This window comes from Octopus sinensis, linkage group LG21, assembly GCF_006345805.1.
Source record: "Octopus sinensis linkage group LG21, ASM634580v1, whole genome shotgun sequence".
Taxonomy (NCBI): domain Eukaryota; kingdom Metazoa; phylum Mollusca; class Cephalopoda; order Octopoda; family Octopodidae; genus Octopus; species Octopus sinensis.
The window spans coordinates 8,070,250-8,089,876 of NC_043017.1; the positions used below are offsets into that span (position 1 = coordinate 8,070,250).

The 19,627-nt window shown below is 35.5% G+C and overlaps 1 protein-coding gene across 1 annotated transcript in view; it reads left to right on the plus strand.

The window, feature by feature from the left end:
• Window positions 1-206: 206 nt before the first annotated feature.
• LOC118767381 (centriolin-like) overlaps window positions 207-19,627 on the plus strand; it is a 29,498-nt gene continuing 10,077 nt past the window's right edge. Inside the window, exons 1-6 of the mRNA XM_036511833.1 lie at window positions 207-481; window positions 12,847-13,083; window positions 16,192-16,316; window positions 17,006-17,278; window positions 18,059-18,245; window positions 18,847-19,040. Coding sequence (XP_036367726.1) covers window positions 12,879-13,083; window positions 16,192-16,316; window positions 17,006-17,278; window positions 18,059-18,245; window positions 18,847-19,040 — 984 coding nt within the window. The 5' untranslated portion in view covers window positions 207-481; window positions 12,847-12,878. The remainder of the gene's footprint in view (window positions 482-12,846; window positions 13,084-16,191; window positions 16,317-17,005; window positions 17,279-18,058; window positions 18,246-18,846; window positions 19,041-19,627) is intronic.

Consider the following 19,627-nt stretch of genomic DNA (forward strand, 5'->3'; position numbering starts at 1 on the left):
ATGAGTGGAGTGTGCATGTGTGTTTCTGCTGGTAAACTACATGTCATCAATGTAGTTGCCGCTAAATTGTCATTACATAGGTTGCTATTCCACCATACTCCAATCCATTTCAACTGTAGTTTTTGTTCTTTTGTGTGTGTGTGTGTGTGTGTGTGTGTGTGTGTGTGTGTGTGTAGTTGAGAGAGAGAGAAGGGAGACAAATAGAGAGAGAGAGAGAGAGAGAGAGAGAGAGAGAGAGAGAGAGAGAGAAGGGGGACAGATAGAGAGGAAGAGATAAAGAGAGCTAAAATGAGAAATGAGAAACAGGCTGGAACAGGTCAGAACATGTCTTGGAAGGAAGGTTTGTAAAATGTACTTCTTCAGAGTGAACCAGCTACAAACCCTCCAGTACTGCTTTTCGTTAGACAGAGGAATACTTCTGCCATGAATTCGCCCCAGCTGAATCTCACATCACTCTAACTGTGATCAGAATTGTCAACAGGTAAAAAAGACAGAAAAACCTTTATTTTCTCTTTGTCACTCTACCATTGGCTGGCTGATCACTTCATTTATACCATACGATGTCCACGTACATATTCATTAGTTTAGTCTAACACAACATGCATAGTGAGTGTGTTTACTGTGTGACATCGATTGATCTCTACAATGATAAAGATTTGTCTGTGTATGTATATGCATGAGAAAAGGAGAGAGAGAGAATGTGTGTGGGTGTGGAGTGCGTGCATGCGCGCACGTGTGTATGTGAATATGTACGTACATGTGAGTACGTGCGTGCGTGTAGTATGTGAGTGTTATTAGCTTCCTCAGTCAGAACTTCATGTTTTCAAGTATTCAAAGAGTTGAATAATCAGACACTGGAAACTCTCAAAGTTACGAATCAAGAATCTTCGGTTTCTAAATGAAATATACACACCCCACTTTATGAACTGAAATAGCCTCCCCACCTATTTGTACACACATGTACACCAATCCATATCTATCTATCTATCTATCTATCTATCTATCTATCTATCTATCTATATATATATATATATTATATATATATATATAATATATATATATATTATATATATATATATATACATACATACATACATACATACATACATACATACATACATACATACATACATACATACATGTATACATACATACATATATGCATACATGCATGTATACATACATACATATATCCATACATGCGTGCATGCATGTGTGTACAATTACAAATATTTATTTGTATTTGTGAATATATATATATCATTATAAGCATATGTAGCACCTATGTGATTTTGTTAAAAGCTACGTTTAACTTAACATTCTTATTGTAGATCGTTACGAAAGTGCAACCTCGTTTATTTTGCTTTTGTGATGTCGGGAGAAGTCGCGTTAGCATTGAGGGTTTCATTATTTTGTTCACTTCATATTAATTGCCTCTAAGTCGAGCATGCTACGAATCCTTACCTCATGAACTGCAACGGCCACATCTTCACCACCTTCTTAATTTTGTCACATTGTGCCGAAAAAAAAAAAAAAGAAAGCAAGAGAATATTATTTGTTATTTTGCTCGGTTATTCTGCAATTGAGACATACTTGTCAGGTACTTATTTTAATTACTCTCGGAAAAATGAAAGGCAAAGTCGATCCCGGCAGAATCTGAACTCAGAATGTTCAAATCTCACCTAGGTTGACCTTAGTTTTTCAGCTTTCCGGGGTCCATAAAAGGAAGTACCAGTGAAGTACTGAAGTAAATGTATTAGACTCTACTCCTCCAGAATTTGTAATCTTGTGTCTGCCACTCCAGTAGCAGACAAAATACCTTTCAGTATTTGGGGACATCCCTAGGCGTTCTGAGAACAAATTCCGCTGAAATCAACTTTGCTTTTGAGTCAAGTACTGAGGGGGTGATTCAATCGACTGTCACCTCCCTCATAAACTCGCACGTGCGCGTGTTTATGTTTATGTGACTATAGAGATGCATGCGTGCGCTGGATTCGTGAGAAGTGAGAAAGCGGTTTTATCTAAAATAAATAAAATAAAATAAGTGAAAATAATAGCGGCTTATGATATAGGCACAAGGCCAGGGGTTAGTCGATACTATCGATCTGTCTTTGACAGGTACGAAAACACATATACAGATCGAAAAACGTGTGGAAAGAGATGAGGGCATGTGCGAAATAAATAAATATATTGTCAGCACTGAAGTTATCGATAAAATGGTACAAGATAAGGCAAACAATTTCCATTTTTTATTTTCAAAGCAAAGGAGTGGGGATGGGGCTAATCGACAGTATATAAGTTGCTTTGACAACGATCTGCCGGAAGTTATAGGTTATTTCCGAGTTTAGAGCAATTTTTCCTATCTCTCTCTCTTTTCTCCCTCTCTCTTTCTTTCCCGCCCACCTCTCTCTCTTATTATTTTACACTTCAAAAATAATCATACTGTGGTTCAAATTATACAACTTTTCATCTCTCCGTCGGTCGATGAATATAAGTTTTGTCATCTTTCTATTCGCATCTCGGTGCTTTCGGTTTCTATTTTATAACCTTGACTTTAAAAAAAAAATAGAGATGTGGAGATTGCCTTGAACCAATGCTAAAACAAAAAAGACCTTTACTTAACTCTGAAATGTCTGAAATGGCTCATGCTACTCAACTGTAAATAAGTTAGAGACAAATTTACACTCTAAACCACAGAATCACTATTTTTGTTTAGCCCCAGATTAGTGCTGATTAAGGTGATACATGATCAAACACATTCCAGTCATGAACATATTGTATCATAGGCTATATTATTCAATATGCCATTTTTTAGATGTGATTTAAATAAGATTTGATTGCTATTTCTAGCGTCTTAAGTGACCATGTAGAGGTTCCCTCTTTGGTTTGGGATAAAAATGTTTCACATAGTAAAAGAGTTATTAAATTCTTTCATATACCTGCAAAAGATGAGATGTTGGAAAGGCTGCCATTGTGTGAGGGTAAATTTATATTGCTTGTGTTTATATTGCTATTTAATTAGTTGGAAATATGCTAAATGTTAAGGTGATTGATTATTGCGGTGTTGTCATTGGGAAACAAAATGATATTGGCTGCTTTTTGAATGAATTTGTTTCAATGTAGGTTAATAGTGATTAATGAGTGACTTTAGCTGGCAAATGTCTTAGATTGGTCTGGAAAATGTATATGATGAAGAAAGTATGTATCGTAGAATGTTTTGTTGAGAACACTTTTATGTTAAGGAGAATGGTCTATTTTTGAATTGCTTGCAATATTTGTAGAATTTTCTTGCAAGTCAGGTAATACTGGTTTTAATCTATCAATACTTACAATGTTGTGGATTTTGAAAAATTTCTTGTAATGAAATAAGTTTGGGCAGGGTCCAGTGTATGCTAGTTGTATGAGTTTGCTTAACTGGTTACAGTACACAAACACACTCAAAATATGTTTTGTGGTTCTTTTCCCCAAAAGAGGTTCTCAGTTGTAGTTGGAATTGAGCTAATGGTTTGTTCTGCAGGAAACATTAGAAACAGATTTGTAGGGATACGTGTGAGAAGTGTTAAATTATTGGTGGAAACACTCTGCTATTCCTATGCCGCAGAGGTGGTGAGTAATCATTCAGTCCATAGATAACCTAGGATACTGAAATGTGAAAATATTGTACTTGAAATGATGTAATTAGTAAGACCTCAAAGTTGTCATCCAGTTGAGATGCTGGACACAAGAAATGTTTCTGCTAATTGAGTATAATGCATCAGCAACTTGGATTAGTAAATCCATTGGATTGAGGCAGCATAACAACTAGACACATACACACACATACAGTGTGTGTGTGTGTAGCTGAAATGGATTTATGTAGGGGTGTGTGATAAAAGTTCCTAATAGAGCTTTGCTGTGTCTGGACTTTCAGTTAATTACTGGCACGTTAGATTTAGACCTCTGTTTGCAAACCTTTGTTCATGACTGGCCACATTAAATAATTGATAATAATTTCAAAGTTTCAAGGATACCAGCATTCGACAATGTGTACAGAATGTTTGATACCTGGTAGTATATTGTCTCAGCTACAGGCGAAAAGTAAAGGTTATTGAGGACAGTAGGTAAAATGGTGTTTTTATGTTGGCTTGAGAGACTGGTTAATATATTGACAGGTCTGCCTGCTTGCACAATTGCTATTCTCCTTTGTTGCCAACCTGCTGAAAACTAAAAGAGTCAAATCTTCACATGCTAAGAAAAACAAAGTTGGAATTTAGCAATCTTAAAACTGTCAATCTTGAACTGTGAGATGATGTCCTAGTAACAGAGTGGAGAGTACTCGCTGAAGCAAGAAAATAGTGCTTAAGTAAAATGTTTATGTCCTGTATACACTACAAAAACATTTCCTTACATATGGCAAAAATTATAAAGACAGTATACCTTTATAGACATTCTTTTTTTGAAAAGTGCTATATTTCATCTTAATAAGAATAAAACTTCTTGAAAAGAAAGACAATGGTTGGAAAATGCCATTAACTTCCTGATGATTGGTTTTACTTGTTTTGTACAATATCCACACCTCCAAATTTACATTTTCAGTCCAAAGTGATGCATGCCTCCACAATCCATGGATTGTTCCATATTTCACTCAAGATTAAAGTAACTGGACAATGCAGCATGAGGTGATCAGTATCTTGTGGTGATCGCTATATTGTTGTCATGAGATGGCTATATGATCCTGAATGCAAAGTCAGCTAAGATTCAATCAAGTTGATCTGATAAAATAAAATTGGGAAAAACTTTGAGTAAACCAAACCCTATATCTAAACAAGGACATCAATCTCATTCCTAGATCCACACCTTCAAAGTTTCTCAAAGAATCACTGTCATTATGAAAACCCTAGCTGTTGAATCAATATGGGTATTTCTTTGACTTTTACGAGAAATGATTTCAGCTTGTCAAAACTCTGATAGCTGAAGTTGGTAAATCTAATTTTAACTTTGCCACTATTTTAGCTATTCTGATAACTGAAATATTTTTGAAACACAATTAGAGATAAAGTATCAACGGAAGTATACATTTTTTGAGTGTGCATAGTAAGAACATTGCTTTCCAACTTACATGGTTTGGGGTTCAGTCCCAATGTATGGCACCATGGGCAAGTATCTTGTACTATAGCCCTAGGCTGATCAAAGACTAAAGAGTGGATTTGGTAGACAAAAAATGAAAGAAGCCTATCATGTGTGTGTGTGTGTGTGTATGAGAGAGAGAAAGAGAGAGAGAGAGACATTATCTCCTTGCCTTGTCATTGCATGATAGTTGTTACTGAGTTCACCATCATGCAAGCAACATCCTACATTTATAATTTTCCATGTAAATATGTCTGGTCATAGAAGAGTATTAGTTTACATGGAAATAGGTGTGGGTTGATGACAGGGAAGGTAACTAACCATAGAAAATCAGCTTCAACAGATTCCACCCAACCATACAAACATAGAAAACATAGAAATGTTAAAAGAACAACAATGATGACGACAATGATGATAATGATGGTAATGATGATGATGATGATGACAATGATGATGAAAAGCCATTTCTTATTGGCAGCAAATTTAATGAAGAAACAGTGAAATTCTCCAATGGTCCAAATGGTGTCAGAGTAATGTGAGAAAAGTAATGCCAAGAATTCATTTAATGAGGTTTATGACAATTAGTATTTTTCTAATTATTCAAAATGTGTCACAAGATGTTAAAAGTGTTTATTCTCATTGTTGCAAGTTGACAAAAGATTGTTAATACATGCACACACAAACAGACACAAAAGAGTGTAATCAATCAAGCAATAATAAAAATTTACCTGGCACTTCTTAACTGAAGTAGTGTTCTCGAAAATTTAAACAAACCAAAAGACAATGCTATATCGGTTTTTCAGTGATATTTGAAAGAAAGCTTTTGTAAGATTAAATTTAGAAAATACAATTTACTGTATTGATGTGGAGCCAAGTATTACTGAAACATTTGTATTTTATGCATGGTCAGTAGTCTTTAGCTGCAGAGACTATATAGTGCATGAGAGTTTAACTATTTGATAAGGGTGATACAGTTCTGATACCTGTGTTTGACTCTACCATAAAACCAACTTTTCACAAGCTGCTTGTGACATGCTGATGGAAGTGGTGTACAGAAAATACTTCAGTGTCCAACAACTACAAATTATAGCTGAGATCCACAGTAGAGGATTGTTCTTACATCTGCTGGTTGACATGCAAACATTCTAGGCTGCATCCAAAAAAAGCCATTCAGTTGATTGGTATAAAGTCTCTGCACCAACCATTGGCTTACAGGCATTCTGTCTCCACTCACTGCCTTTTTGATCACTACTACAGTGACTGCTACTCCTCAAAGCTAATTATCTCATGCCGCTTCCAATTAAGCACTTCTGAATCATTAGCTTTTTACCCTCTTATTATCCATATTGTTTTACACTCCCAACACCTACCCAAACCACATTGTTCAGTCTTTTCTTTTTAGAAATCCTTCCTTGCCCATATTTTTCTTGCAGCTGTCAACTTGCCCTTGGTCTAACTTATCGAAATCCTCGGAGTCTACTGAAGGAGTTGGTACCCTACAAACCCAGCTATGTTACAACATATACCACAGCTATAAACACTTCATGCAAATTTGTAGTTGTTTTAATCAACAAGCAAAAGAAAAAAAATAGAAAGCTATTGCCCCAGTATGAAGCACTTTTTAAAATTTGTCATGCTCAAACTTCCAACTAGTTTTATTGGCATTGAAAAATAATCTTCTATATATCTACCCTCTTTATAATGGTGGCAAATGAAATAAGGATAAGAATGTGCATTGTCCGTTTAATTGGAAAATTCTATAAGTGGCTGAAGATTGCTCGACATTTTAAAACTAATGTAATACAGTGTTTAATAAAATGAAGTAGCATGAAACAATTATACTACTCTACCTTGGATATACTTGTTGCTTATTTTGATTATATATATATATATATACTTTGTGATGGCATATATATGTACACGTGTGTGAGTGTATGTTTATTTATATGTGTGTGTGTATATAAGTGTATATGTATGTATGTAAGTATATATACCTGGACTTAACTCCCAACTTTGATAGTTCAATATATAAGTATATATGTACATCCATGTGTGTCTGTGTGTATACATACACAAACATGCATTATATAGGAAATATTTTCAACCAAGATGTTACATCTTAAATCTTCAAGTGCTTCAATTCTATGTATGTACATATTTTTACTAGATTGCTGACAATTATTTTTACTAGATTGCTTTCCCCATTGTGTTGATGTGCCATTTACTATCAGTAATAAAAGTGTCAGCATTTTTGCCAACCCAGCTATGCTAGTATATAAATGAAAATAAAATAGCCTAAATTCTGAAATACACAGATGGTATTGCTTATAAGATAATTAAATGATTGTAGCCATGATAAAGTTGCATTTGAATTCTTTAATAGAAATGTTTCTATTCAATGGAAGCTTCACACCTTCAATTCATGGAGAGGAATTTATTGCACAAACACATACACTGATAAAATTGTCAATAGAAGAAAAGACTGGAAAATTTCTGTCAACAAACGTCTTACAAAAGATTTATGTGTGTAAATAAGACTTAATGTTTTGCTGTTTCTTGGTCAAGATTTTTTTTTTTAAATAAGTTAGTCATGGAAGAAAGAAGCAGTGCTCATGACCTTTAATAGCATTCCCAACTGGTAATATTGATGCAGTTGATATTCAGTATGAATATGTACGGGTTAATATCTGCAGGAAAAGTATGGGTGTGAAGGAACTTCCAAAGAGCAGCAGGAATGATTGAGGTATGCAGTGACACATTAGATATGATGAGTAGAGAGTTGAGTGTGTCAAGTAGAAGCATGCACATAGCTTATTCAGAACACAGGAATGCTAGTTTTTTGATATCAAGTAATGATTTATATAATGGGCGACAGAACATTAAAAATATATTAGACAATCTAAAAATCATTACTCAGTTCAACAAAATAAAAGGAAAATATATGGCAATTTGAGCAAGTGTCATCTACTAATAGCTCTGAGTTGACTAGAGCCTTGTGAGTAGACTTGGTAGACAGAAACTGAAAGAAACCCATTGTGTGTGTGTGTGTGTGTTTCTGTTTGTCCCCCACTACCACTTAACAACTGGAGTAAGTTTGTTTATATTCCTGTAACTGAGGGGCTCAGCAAAAACAGGCTGAAAAAATAAGTACCAGGCTTCAAAAAATTAATACTGGGGTTGATCTGTTCAACTAAATTCTTCAAGTTTGTACCCCAGCATGGTCACAGTTCAATGACTGAAACAAATAAAAAAAAAGAAATGTGCACTAAATCAGCCGCAAAATTTATAGCCTCATGAGCAAAAAACATTGTATTGGTATTACACCATCAAAAACAAGAGCTGTAGAAAGACAAAGGTCCATGCTCTGACCACATAGAGCTTGTTTCCCTTTGTTATGGCTAGCAGCAGAGTCAAAGAGCTTCAAAATCAGACTAGGACTGGAGGAAACTCAGTATTTCCAGACTGACTCATGATTAGCTATTGCATTTATAACCACTGAAGACAATGCACTCTGAGGTCTTCAATCCAACAGAAGTATAGCAAATTTAGATTGATGAGTAAGAGAGTGACACCCAGATGATTTGTTAGCTACTTACATTCCACAGGTTTATTTGAGCTAGGCTAATATGCACTCTACAACAGTATGGTCAGCTGAGGTGAGTATTATAGGTAGGAGCATATTAGATTGGCTTCTGCCCACTGTAAGTGGGATGATCAATAAGTAAAAGCACACAGAATGAAGCCACTTAGCACAGATTGACCTTGAACTCTGCTGTGCATGCACAGTAAGTTTTAACATTCTAGCTCACTTCTGCTGTTTACAGCAGTGATTGGAAGGAAGGTATGTAGGGTAAAATTGTTGTATTGACTATGAGAGAGAAAGTTGAGCAGAGAATCAGCATCAAATTTTGCCAAAAGCTTAGCGATACCTATTCAGAGGCCTATGCAAAGTTTTCAAAAGCTTTCATCGAACTCAGCACAATCAAGGAGATCTTGTGCAACTGAAACTTGAATGTCTGTTTGGTCTGTTGAAAGCAGTTTTGACACAAACTTGGCAGACATGCATCACATACCCAAATCTTCAATTGTAATGGACTGAACTGAACCGTAACTAATTTGTACATCTGATAACTCATGGATGGTGATTTGATGATTCCTCCTCACAACTGCATGCACATCTGCGATGTTTTCCTCAGTTCTACTGGTTGTGGGTCTCCCAGAATGTTTGTCGATGTTGACATTTTTCCAGCCATCTTGGAAACGTCTGAACCACTCATACACTTGTGTGTGGCTCATATATTCCTCTCCATACACTTTCTGCAACTTTGCACAGGCCTCTGAGCAGGTATCACCATGACAACTTTCTCTGTCATGGTCAATGCAACAATCACATGCAACACAACTTCCTTCCAAGCACTGCTGTAAACAGCGGAAGTGAGCTAGAACTTTAAAATATTAGTGCACATGCACAGCAGAGTTCAAGGTTAATCTGTGCCAAGTGGTTTCACTCTGCATGCTTTAGCTTCGTTACTATGACAACAGCCCTGATACTTGTTGATCGTACCTCATATTACTGGTAGTATTTTTATTGATCTTGTGAGAGATAACTAAGATTTGAATTTAAAACCATAAGGCACTGAAGTAAATGTGTACGACTTGAACAAACTTCACCATCTTAATTGTATTAATCATCTAACATTTAAATATCACTATGGACATGTACTCATTCTCCAGACATCTGATTGTCCTCAACACTACCATTACCACATATACACAATATTCAGTTTTTAATATGTTTCAGTCATTGATAATAATCAAATATCAGTATGACCTAATGATAAATGAATTTGTAAGATGGAGATTTGACAATAACACTTTGTTTAGAATAAAAACATAATAAAAGTACAGTTTATGTTGCTTATAGTAGGGTTTAATTAATTACCCCAATGTATAACTATGATAACAATTTATAATATAAATTGGACATGGGCGATCATTGTATTCTTTCTTGTCTTGAGCTTCACAGCCAAACGGCTGGGTGGATTCACGTGAAAAATGGCACACATGTGGAGATGGGTGCACAGATTGGAATGTGGTTTGTAGTTTTCTCCTAGCCCCCATACTTATCAAGAAAATCGATGAAATCTTTTTCTAATGGAATTCCCCTCTTCCTTCCGCCATTAAAACAACCAGTTGCTTAGAAGCTGTTTTCTGACGGGGTGGGGTCAGAAAATTTTCATACAGCTGGAGACTCCAATCAAAACAGGGGACCTGAAATGATAAGGTTGAGAAACGCTCTTATAGATTATACCTAACCAAAAATGAACACAGCCACATTATCCAAACAGACTGGATGAAACTGGGCTTAGCTGCTAGTTGTTTCTAACACTAAGTACAAGGCCAACATTTTAGAGGGAGGAGGTCAGTCAATTATATGGACCCTTGGACTAGTATCAGGCCCATCATGAAGGGAGTGGACTGAACAGCACTGCCTCTTGACTATTCAATGGTGCACCCTCAGATTTACTCCACCTTAGTGACTCCACTTCAGCATTATTACAAATTACTAAAGTCTGATGATGGGCCTGACAAGCACTTTATCTTATCAACCCCAGAGAGATGAATGACAAAATTGACTTCAGCAGGATTTGATCTCAAAATGTAAAGCCAGAACAAATAATGGGTGTGACACTGTAGCAACACTCTCATGGTTCTGGCAATTCACAGTTCTAATAATACAAATAATAATAATATTGATTTTTCAACAAAGACAAAAATTTGGTGAAAGACATAATTATCTGGACAGGAGTTGAACTTTGAATATAAAATGACAACTAAAATTGATCACAGATTAGATCATGGAATATCAAAAAGTAGAGCTGACTCCTGCTGGATTTGAATAAAATAAGGATTTCTAATTTTAGCTCAAGGCAAAAAGTTTTTCAAGATAGGAGTTGGCAATTTAATTAATCACAATATTTATGGGCCAGTACTTATTTCATTGATCCCAGAAAGCTGAATGGCAACTGAAATAGTATTTTAACTTAGTCTGTAGAAGGATATAACTAAATAGCCTCTGCAATTATTCCCATTAACACAAGACCATATAGTTCAGTGTGTTATTTTGGTGTATCTTCATGACACCATTATTTACTAATCTCCAAAAAGAAATACAAAGAGGTTAAAAATAACCGATGTTCCCTCGTTAATTTTGGTAAGAAATAAATGGCAAGTTACTTAAAATTTTCTATTTTGAACTGATTGCAAACTTGTTCAGAATTTTCAGAGCTATCAAGAGCACCAAAAGGAAGCATCTTGAAGCTTAGCAGTGGTTATTATTATTATTATTATTATTAACAACAACAACAACAACAACATCAACATCAACAACAACAACATCAACAACAACAACATCAACATCAACAACAACAACAACAACAACAACAACAATTATAATAATAATAATAATTCTTTCTACTATAAGTACAAGGCCTGAAATTTGGGGGAGGGTGTAGTCGATTACATTGACCCCAGTACTCAACTGGTACTTATTTTACTGACCCCAAAATGATGAAAGGCAAAGTGTGGATTTTGAACTCAGAACACGAAGACAGCCGAAATACTGCTAAGCATTTCACCCAGCGTGCTAACAATTCTGCCAGCTCACTGCCCTAATAATAATAATAATAATAATAATAATATAATAATAATAATAAATGCCCTGATGCAGTACCAGGCAGTGGCTCTCATGTCTTCTAATCTTAACTGATTGGAAGTGTTATCATGTACATTGTTTTGTCCTGGTATAAAAGATGGGCTACAGCAAATATTCTGCTCAATACCACAGATTTGCTTGTCAGTTGTTTGACCGTAACCAGTTGAGCATGTCCCTTAGTGGCTGACGATATGTGCATCTCTGATCATGAGCAGAAGTAGTGGGGGAGCATCATAGCCATGTGTTGAGAGGGATTCTTTGGGGTTTGAATAATTCACCTCTGGAAACATGGGTGTTTCGTTCAACATCCTTAAACAACCCTTATTCAGGAACCTTTTGAGCAGGATGGGTTACTCGACCTGAAGAAAATTCTAACTGGGCCCCACCTGCAAGGTCATGTGCTGTTTATCTTGACATTAGATCACCATGTCTCAGACATATGGTTGTGATGCATGTGTCTGGTGTACCATTATCAGACAGGTAGTCATGATGGGTATACTGGGCTTCGTAAATTTTACCCCAGTGTCACTTTGATGGCATGCACTGCTCTCTCACTCAATAATAATAATAATAATAATAATGGTTTCAATCAACCCCAACACTTGATTGCTACATATTTTATCAACCCTGAAAGGATGAAAAGTGAAGTCAACCTCAATGGGACTTTAACCCTTTCGTTACCATATTTATTTTGAGATGCTCTGTGTTTCTTTCAATTACATTAAATATAACAAAGAATTCAGCTAGTGTTAGGAAAATAATTTGTGACTAAGGTTTGGTGGAAGATTTTAATTCAAAAGATTGGCACAAGGCCAGCAAGTTTGGGAAGTGGGTAAGTCAGTTACATTGACCCCAGGGCTTGATTGGTGCTTATTTTATTGACTTCAGAAGAATGAGAGGCAAAGACGACTGTGGTGGAATTTGAACTCAGAACATGCATGCCCAGCATGCTAATGATTCGGCCAGCTAGCCACCTTCACTGCCTCAATAGTAATAGTAATAATAATAATACATTTTCTCTTCAGTTTTTCGGGTGAAACACTAGAAAAGAAGGAAGATGAAGAAATCAAAAGGATCAACTTCTCAATTACCAATCGCCAAAAGTTCCAATATGGATCCAACAGCAGTCAAGATACCAAGAAAATCTCCAGTTTCAAATATTACTCGCTCAGTTGAAGATATTCCTCGACGAGTCCAGCTAAGTGTCTCTGGTAGTATGGACTTTTCCTCCAGTAGAACCCTGTCTCCAGCCCTAAGCCAAGGTAACACTTATCCCTTAATAATCCCTTCTTCAATTTGTCTGATGTGAAGCTGAAATTGTATATTTCTCTTAAGGTCTCTGAACTTATGAAGTGTTTATGCTCTCTTACTAATTTCTCTATTCACAGTTTAATAGACCTATATTAACTAAATTTTGGCTTGACTCTTATGTAAAATACATCAGACAGTTTAAATAGTTGACACTTTTATTTATAATATTTTCTTTATATTTTATCAATGTAAAAATAAACACTTATTCAGCCAAATTGACAGACATTAAAGTCAAGAATTTGACACAGGACAATTCCAAGACACATGGTGATGTAACACTGTTAATAATCTTTTCTACTCTAGGCAGAGGGCCTGAAATTTTGGGATGAGGTGGCTAGTTGATTACATCAGCCCCAGTACTTGACTGGTATTTATTTCATTGACTCTAAAAGGAAGAAAGGCAGTAATAATTGATAACTTAAGCACATGATCATACATTTTGAAGGAGAGGTACAGTTGATTCTGTCAATCCCAATATTTGACAAGAACTTATTTTATTGACCCTAGAAGAATGAAAAGCAAAGTCAACTCCAGTAAGATTTAAATTCAAAATGCAAAGGAATGTAACAAAATATAGCAAGACATTTCGTCCAGTGCTCTGATGAATAATGTAATATATAGATAATAAGTCTCACCACCAAATTCCAACTGCTCAAGAAAAAACTTTTAAGTGCTCATATGCACCTATCTTAGAAAATGTTAGTGTGAAAATTCTACAGAACGTTAGCATATAGACAGACCACCAGACAACACATACTAAGCCTGACATCATTCTCCATGACAAAATGACAAGAACTTATTAATCAATGAGATAGCAATACCAAGTCTCTATTATATTGCACACAAGTGAATTGAAAGCTCAGAAACTACACTTACTAAATAGTTGAAAATATTATGGCAGTTAAAGTATGTGTTTATCATTCCATTTGTGATTAGCATAAATGATTTGATACATAAACATTTCTGTGAGGATATTGACTAATTACTTATGAAGATAAACACAGGCATATTATGGTAAATAGTAATATCAGGATCTATAAACATTATTGGAGCATTTTCACACAGCATTGCCTTAACTTAAATACTTTTGTTAAGATTAAATATATATGTGCATGCTCAACATTCATTAATCTTGAATGCCCCTATTAATCCTTACTTAGTACTTCTTTGCATGTCCTCTGTTGAACATTCTTGTTTAAACTTGAATATTTTTGTTAAACTTAAATATTTCTATTATCCATGGACATCCTTGTTAACTATAAATATATCTCTGCATGTTCTCCAATATGTATCTATATTTTGTTCTATGAAAGGAAACACTTGAAGTCTTACTCAAATCATGACTACTATAACGATAATAATAATATCGGCACAGAGTAAGCAGTTTTTGAAGAGAGGGGGAAGTCAATTACATCAACTCCAGTACTTGGATGTTACTTATTTTATCAACCCCGAAAGATGAAAGGCAAAATCGACCTTGATGGAATTTGAACTCAGAACTTAAAGATGGACAAAATGCTTAGCAGTGGTGGTGGCAGTGATGATGATGATGATTGTTTCTAATTTAAGCACAAGATCATTTTTTTAGAAGTGGGTTAGTTCATTACTTTGAGTCCAGTACTTGACTAGTACTTCATTTTGTTCACGCTGAAGGTAACTTTGAATGCAGAATATAAAGAACCAGAAAATATACTGTAGGTATTTTGTCAAACATTCTAATGATTCTGTGGATTATACACCCTGTAATAATAGTGTTGTCTAACTTACGTACAAGGCCAGCAATTTTGAGGTGAGGAGTTAAACAACACCATCAACCTCTCTACTTGATTGTAATGTTGACCTCACTGGAATTTGAACTCAAAGTGTAATGTGTCATAACTAAAAACTGCAAATCATTTTGTCTAGTGCTCTAACAATCCAGCTAATCCACCATCCTTATAATTATTTCTAACTGTAGCACTAGGCCATTGATTTTTGAGGGGACTGGATTACTTAATACTATTGGCCTCAACACTGAAGACTGATACTTCATTTATTTTGATCCCAGAGGAGTGGCAGGTGAAGATAACTTCAGCAGGATTTGAACTCAGAAGACAAAGAGCCAGAACAAATACTGCAAATAACTACATGAATATGAAAAATGCCTCACATGATAACCTTTATCCTTGCATTTCAACAATCTACTTGCATCTCTGATTTTATTATTTCGATTAGAGTATTTTAAAATATGTCTATGTAAACACCATTGCTTAACCTGTCAATGTCCAACTATTCTACTGGAAGAAAGCCTATTTTGGTTTCTTTCTGAAAGAGCAAGAAATATTTTGAGTTTCGGAACATAAACAATATTATTTTTTTAAATTTTAAAACAAAAAAAAAGTAAGATAGTCACATGACCAGATGTTTCAAACTATTTAACATCCAAACTGTTGCTTTTTTTGAAGTAATTTCATAGACTTTTATCAATTCTGTTGTAATAGGCTTCAGTCTATCAAGCATTGACTTGATAAAATGATTCGCACAACTGTTTTACACATTATATAAACAAATATAAAACAATAAAGGAATTGCTATTTTATTCATCATCCATAGCCTCTTCTTGTAGCTATTTTTTACCCTATTCTTCTTGAAGCCATTACTCTTACTGTCTTCTTCCTCTTCTTGCAACCATTACCCTTATTCCCTTCTTGTAACCATAAGTTTCACTCTTGTTGTTGTAGAAATATGTACAAGTGTACTTCATGCTATGGGACCATTACATTCCAGAAACTCCTGCTCTAACTAGTTCCATAATGTGAAGCCTAGTTTTCCATTGATTTTCATGTTACACGAAAGTCAATGAAAAGATAAATGCATTTCACATTGCAGAACTCTAATTTACAGCATGATTTTCTATAATACAATGCTTCTGTGACATGGGAAATGCTTTTATAAGACAATAGACAAATTGTTGTTGCTCTAGTAACCTGTCCTTGTTACATTAGTGACCACCTGTTGTTGCTGCTTTAGATAGTCTGTCATAAATAGTTAAATCATGTATAACTGCCACTTATTTACAGGGTCCACTGTTGGAGTTCGCTACTTAACAGAAGAGCTCATCAAAAAAGTCAGCAAACAGGACAACCTAACATTAATCACAACACTCAACCTCACGTTGTCCAAAGACAGTGGTAAAAAAATTAAAGTAAGTATGAATTCACCATCATCAGCTTTATCCTCATCTTCATCCTCATCATCATTGTCATTACCATTGATATTGATGTTCAGTGTGTTTATAGAACAGATTTCACACATTCACTGAAATACTGATGTTCCTTTCCCATTCTACATTTGGCATGAATTTTAACATCTTCATCAGTGTATAGAAAAATGCTAAGATACGCAAATCGGCTTATGCCTTTGGTAGCCTGGTCATCAGCCACTGAGTCAGTGTGTGCAGTTGTTTGAGCTCTCTCCATGGCTTTCATCTTTTTAAAATTAATTCTTAGTTCAGGTGTCTTCATAACCTCACTCAGATAATGAGTCAGGCCTTGCAGATTGCCTCTGAATTCTGTCAACAATGCTATATCAACAATGAAATCCAAGTAAACCAACCTTCAGGATCCTTCTATTAGAAGCCATATTCATTGCTACTGACTACCTTTTTCATGATGAAAGCCTTGATTATTTGAAAGAGAAATGGCATAGGCTAACTTAGAAATGTGAAAAATTATTTTATTTCAAGAATTTTTTTTTAAATCTTGATTCCTGACATTATACAAGGACAATGTAAAATAAGGGTAATAATATACTTGTGTCAACCCAATTAACCATTTCAAAAATTTAACTGCTTCAAAACTTGCTACAATTTTTGTTTACTTGTCTGATCCACAGTACATTGAAAACTTAGATTCCCTAAAAAATCTTCAAACCATGAATCTCAGTGGAAATCTCATTGAAAAAATAGAAAAACTGGACAAGCTGAGCCATTTGTTGGAGATCAACCTTTCGTTTAATTTCATCCAAAAGATAGAAGGATTAGACTCTCTCTGCCGACTGCAGGTCCTCAACTTAACTGGTAATCAGATTGAACACATCCCACAATCACTAGGCAAAAAGCTAAAAACACTGCGAGTTTTCAAGATTGCAAAGAACAATCTCAGCTCTGTAAGTATTCTGTGTATTTTGATATCAAAATTGCTTGACTAACATTGAGGCAGTGAAAAAATTAAAATTTTGTTTAAAGTAAAGTTAAAGTTAGCCATGTCATAAAAATGACAGAGATTAAATTTTCAGGACAATGTTACATCTGTTATGGAATTAGTATTATTTTTACCTTGTTCTCATGTTTCCACATTTCATACTATTGTAATATTACATTGTTTACTCATAAACTATGCTTGCTATCAGAATAATTATTCCTGCAATACTGGAAATTTCCTAATATTTTCTCTATCAGTGTGCCTGTCTGTCTGTCTGTCTGTCTGTCTGCCTCTCTCTCTCTCTCTCTCTCTCTCTCCCTCTTTCCTTTGCTCTAATTAAGGTATGCAAATTTGTGTAGATGGTGAAGTTCTAGACTATATGCTTCATGGTATGTTTGACATCTTTTATTTCTTACTTTTACTTTTGAAAGCAATAAGATACTATATCCAATGAGTGAGTTACGATATCAGTAATATTCTGAAATATAATAAATCCTCATAGTTACTGTTTTATCAACCATTTCTATTCTAACAGGTTGTACATGTCAACTATGCAGTTATCATCCACACAACACAATCCTTTAGCATCTCATCTGTGCGGCTTAGAATTCTCAGATCTAACCTAATTTCATTTCTTGTCTTTGTTGGTCTTCACAAACACATACTTAGGTGCGTGTGCACATGCACATACACACACACACACATTCCTGAACACTTATGCACCTTGTTTGTTGTTTCTTCACAGCTCAATGAACTCTCTAGACTAAAACCATTACCTGATTTGGCTCAATTAAGTATTGCAGACAACCCTTTGGCTGAATTACCTCACTCTCGTCTATATGTCATCTTCCACATTCGTACTTTGGATATCCTTGATGGCCAACCAATCAATGCCCAGGATAGACAAAAAGCTAAGGAGAGATTCTCCATGGGTGAGCAGTTGCTTTATTTTTATTTGATAATTATTTAAAGATTTCATTCTTCCTCCTCCTTCCCCACCATCTCCTTCTACTCCTGACTGAATGAAAATTGGTAAGCTATGATTATGTTACCCTATTCATTTAAAGAGCTTACTTGCTACTATGTCTTTTTTATTTTCTACACTCTGTGAAGTGGTTGGCATTATGAAGGGCATCCAGCTGTAGAAACCTTGCCCCCAAAAAGCAATTGGATTCTGGTGCAGCTCTTCAGCTTGTCAGCTCCTGTCAGACTGTCCAACCCATGCCAGCATGGAAAACAGATGTTAAATGATGATGATGATAGTCAGAGAAAGATGAATAACTGCCATGATCTCTGCAGGCCATACCCTCAGGATAGGGAGGCTAATGTGGCCGATGACCAGCTTGAACAACTTCAGATCAATGTCTGCAAGAAAAATATGAGTGGAGAGGGAACTAAGTATCTGGTCTGAATGCTTGAATTGGAGTAAACTCCACTAAAGGCACTCAAGGATAAAGTCATGGTGCCAAAGATCATTATCTTCATTCTTAAAAGAAATATATTAAAGTAAAAAGTTGTTTTTTTTATTTCTAGAGGAAATTATTAAACTAGAGAAAACCATTGAACAACAAGATGGAAAATACCAAAAACTGGAAGAGGAACACAGCAAGTCTATTGGAGAACTGAAACGTTTGGAAGTTAATTTTCAGAATGAAAGAAAGAAAACAGAAGAAACATTGGAAGTAAACAAAAATGTAGAAGAAGAATTAAAAATTAAGAATGAATTGGTAAGTTCATATAAGAACATAAATCTTTATAAATCTATCTTGTTTATTTTGATACTTTTAGGACCAACAAAGAGATACTTAATTTCAAATATAATATATGTTTTTTTTTAACATATATCCACATATGTACAATGATTAAATATAATTAAAAGAGTGAACCATCCGAAAGTGGCCGTAGCCAGTACCGCATCGACTGGCCTCCGTGCTCTGGGCACATGACAAACACCATCCGATCGTGGCCGTTCGCCAGCCTCATCTAGCACCTGTGTCGGTGGCACATAAAAACACCATCCAAAGACCCGGCAAGACTAGTCAGGCCATAACCCATGGCCCCTACCTGGGACGTAGTCAGTCCACCTGTGCATACCTTCCTTCTTGTGACACTTGTGAAGACCTGTTGAGGCAAGTGAAAATCAAATCAAAACAAATCAAAATAGATGAACATCAATGGAATCTGTATCTTTGTGGTACCAGTGCCGGTGGCACACACTTTGTGGTACCAGTGCCGGTGGCACACAAGAGAACCATCCGAACGTGGCCGTAGCCAGTTCCGCATCGACCGGCCTCCGTGCTGTGGGCACGTAACA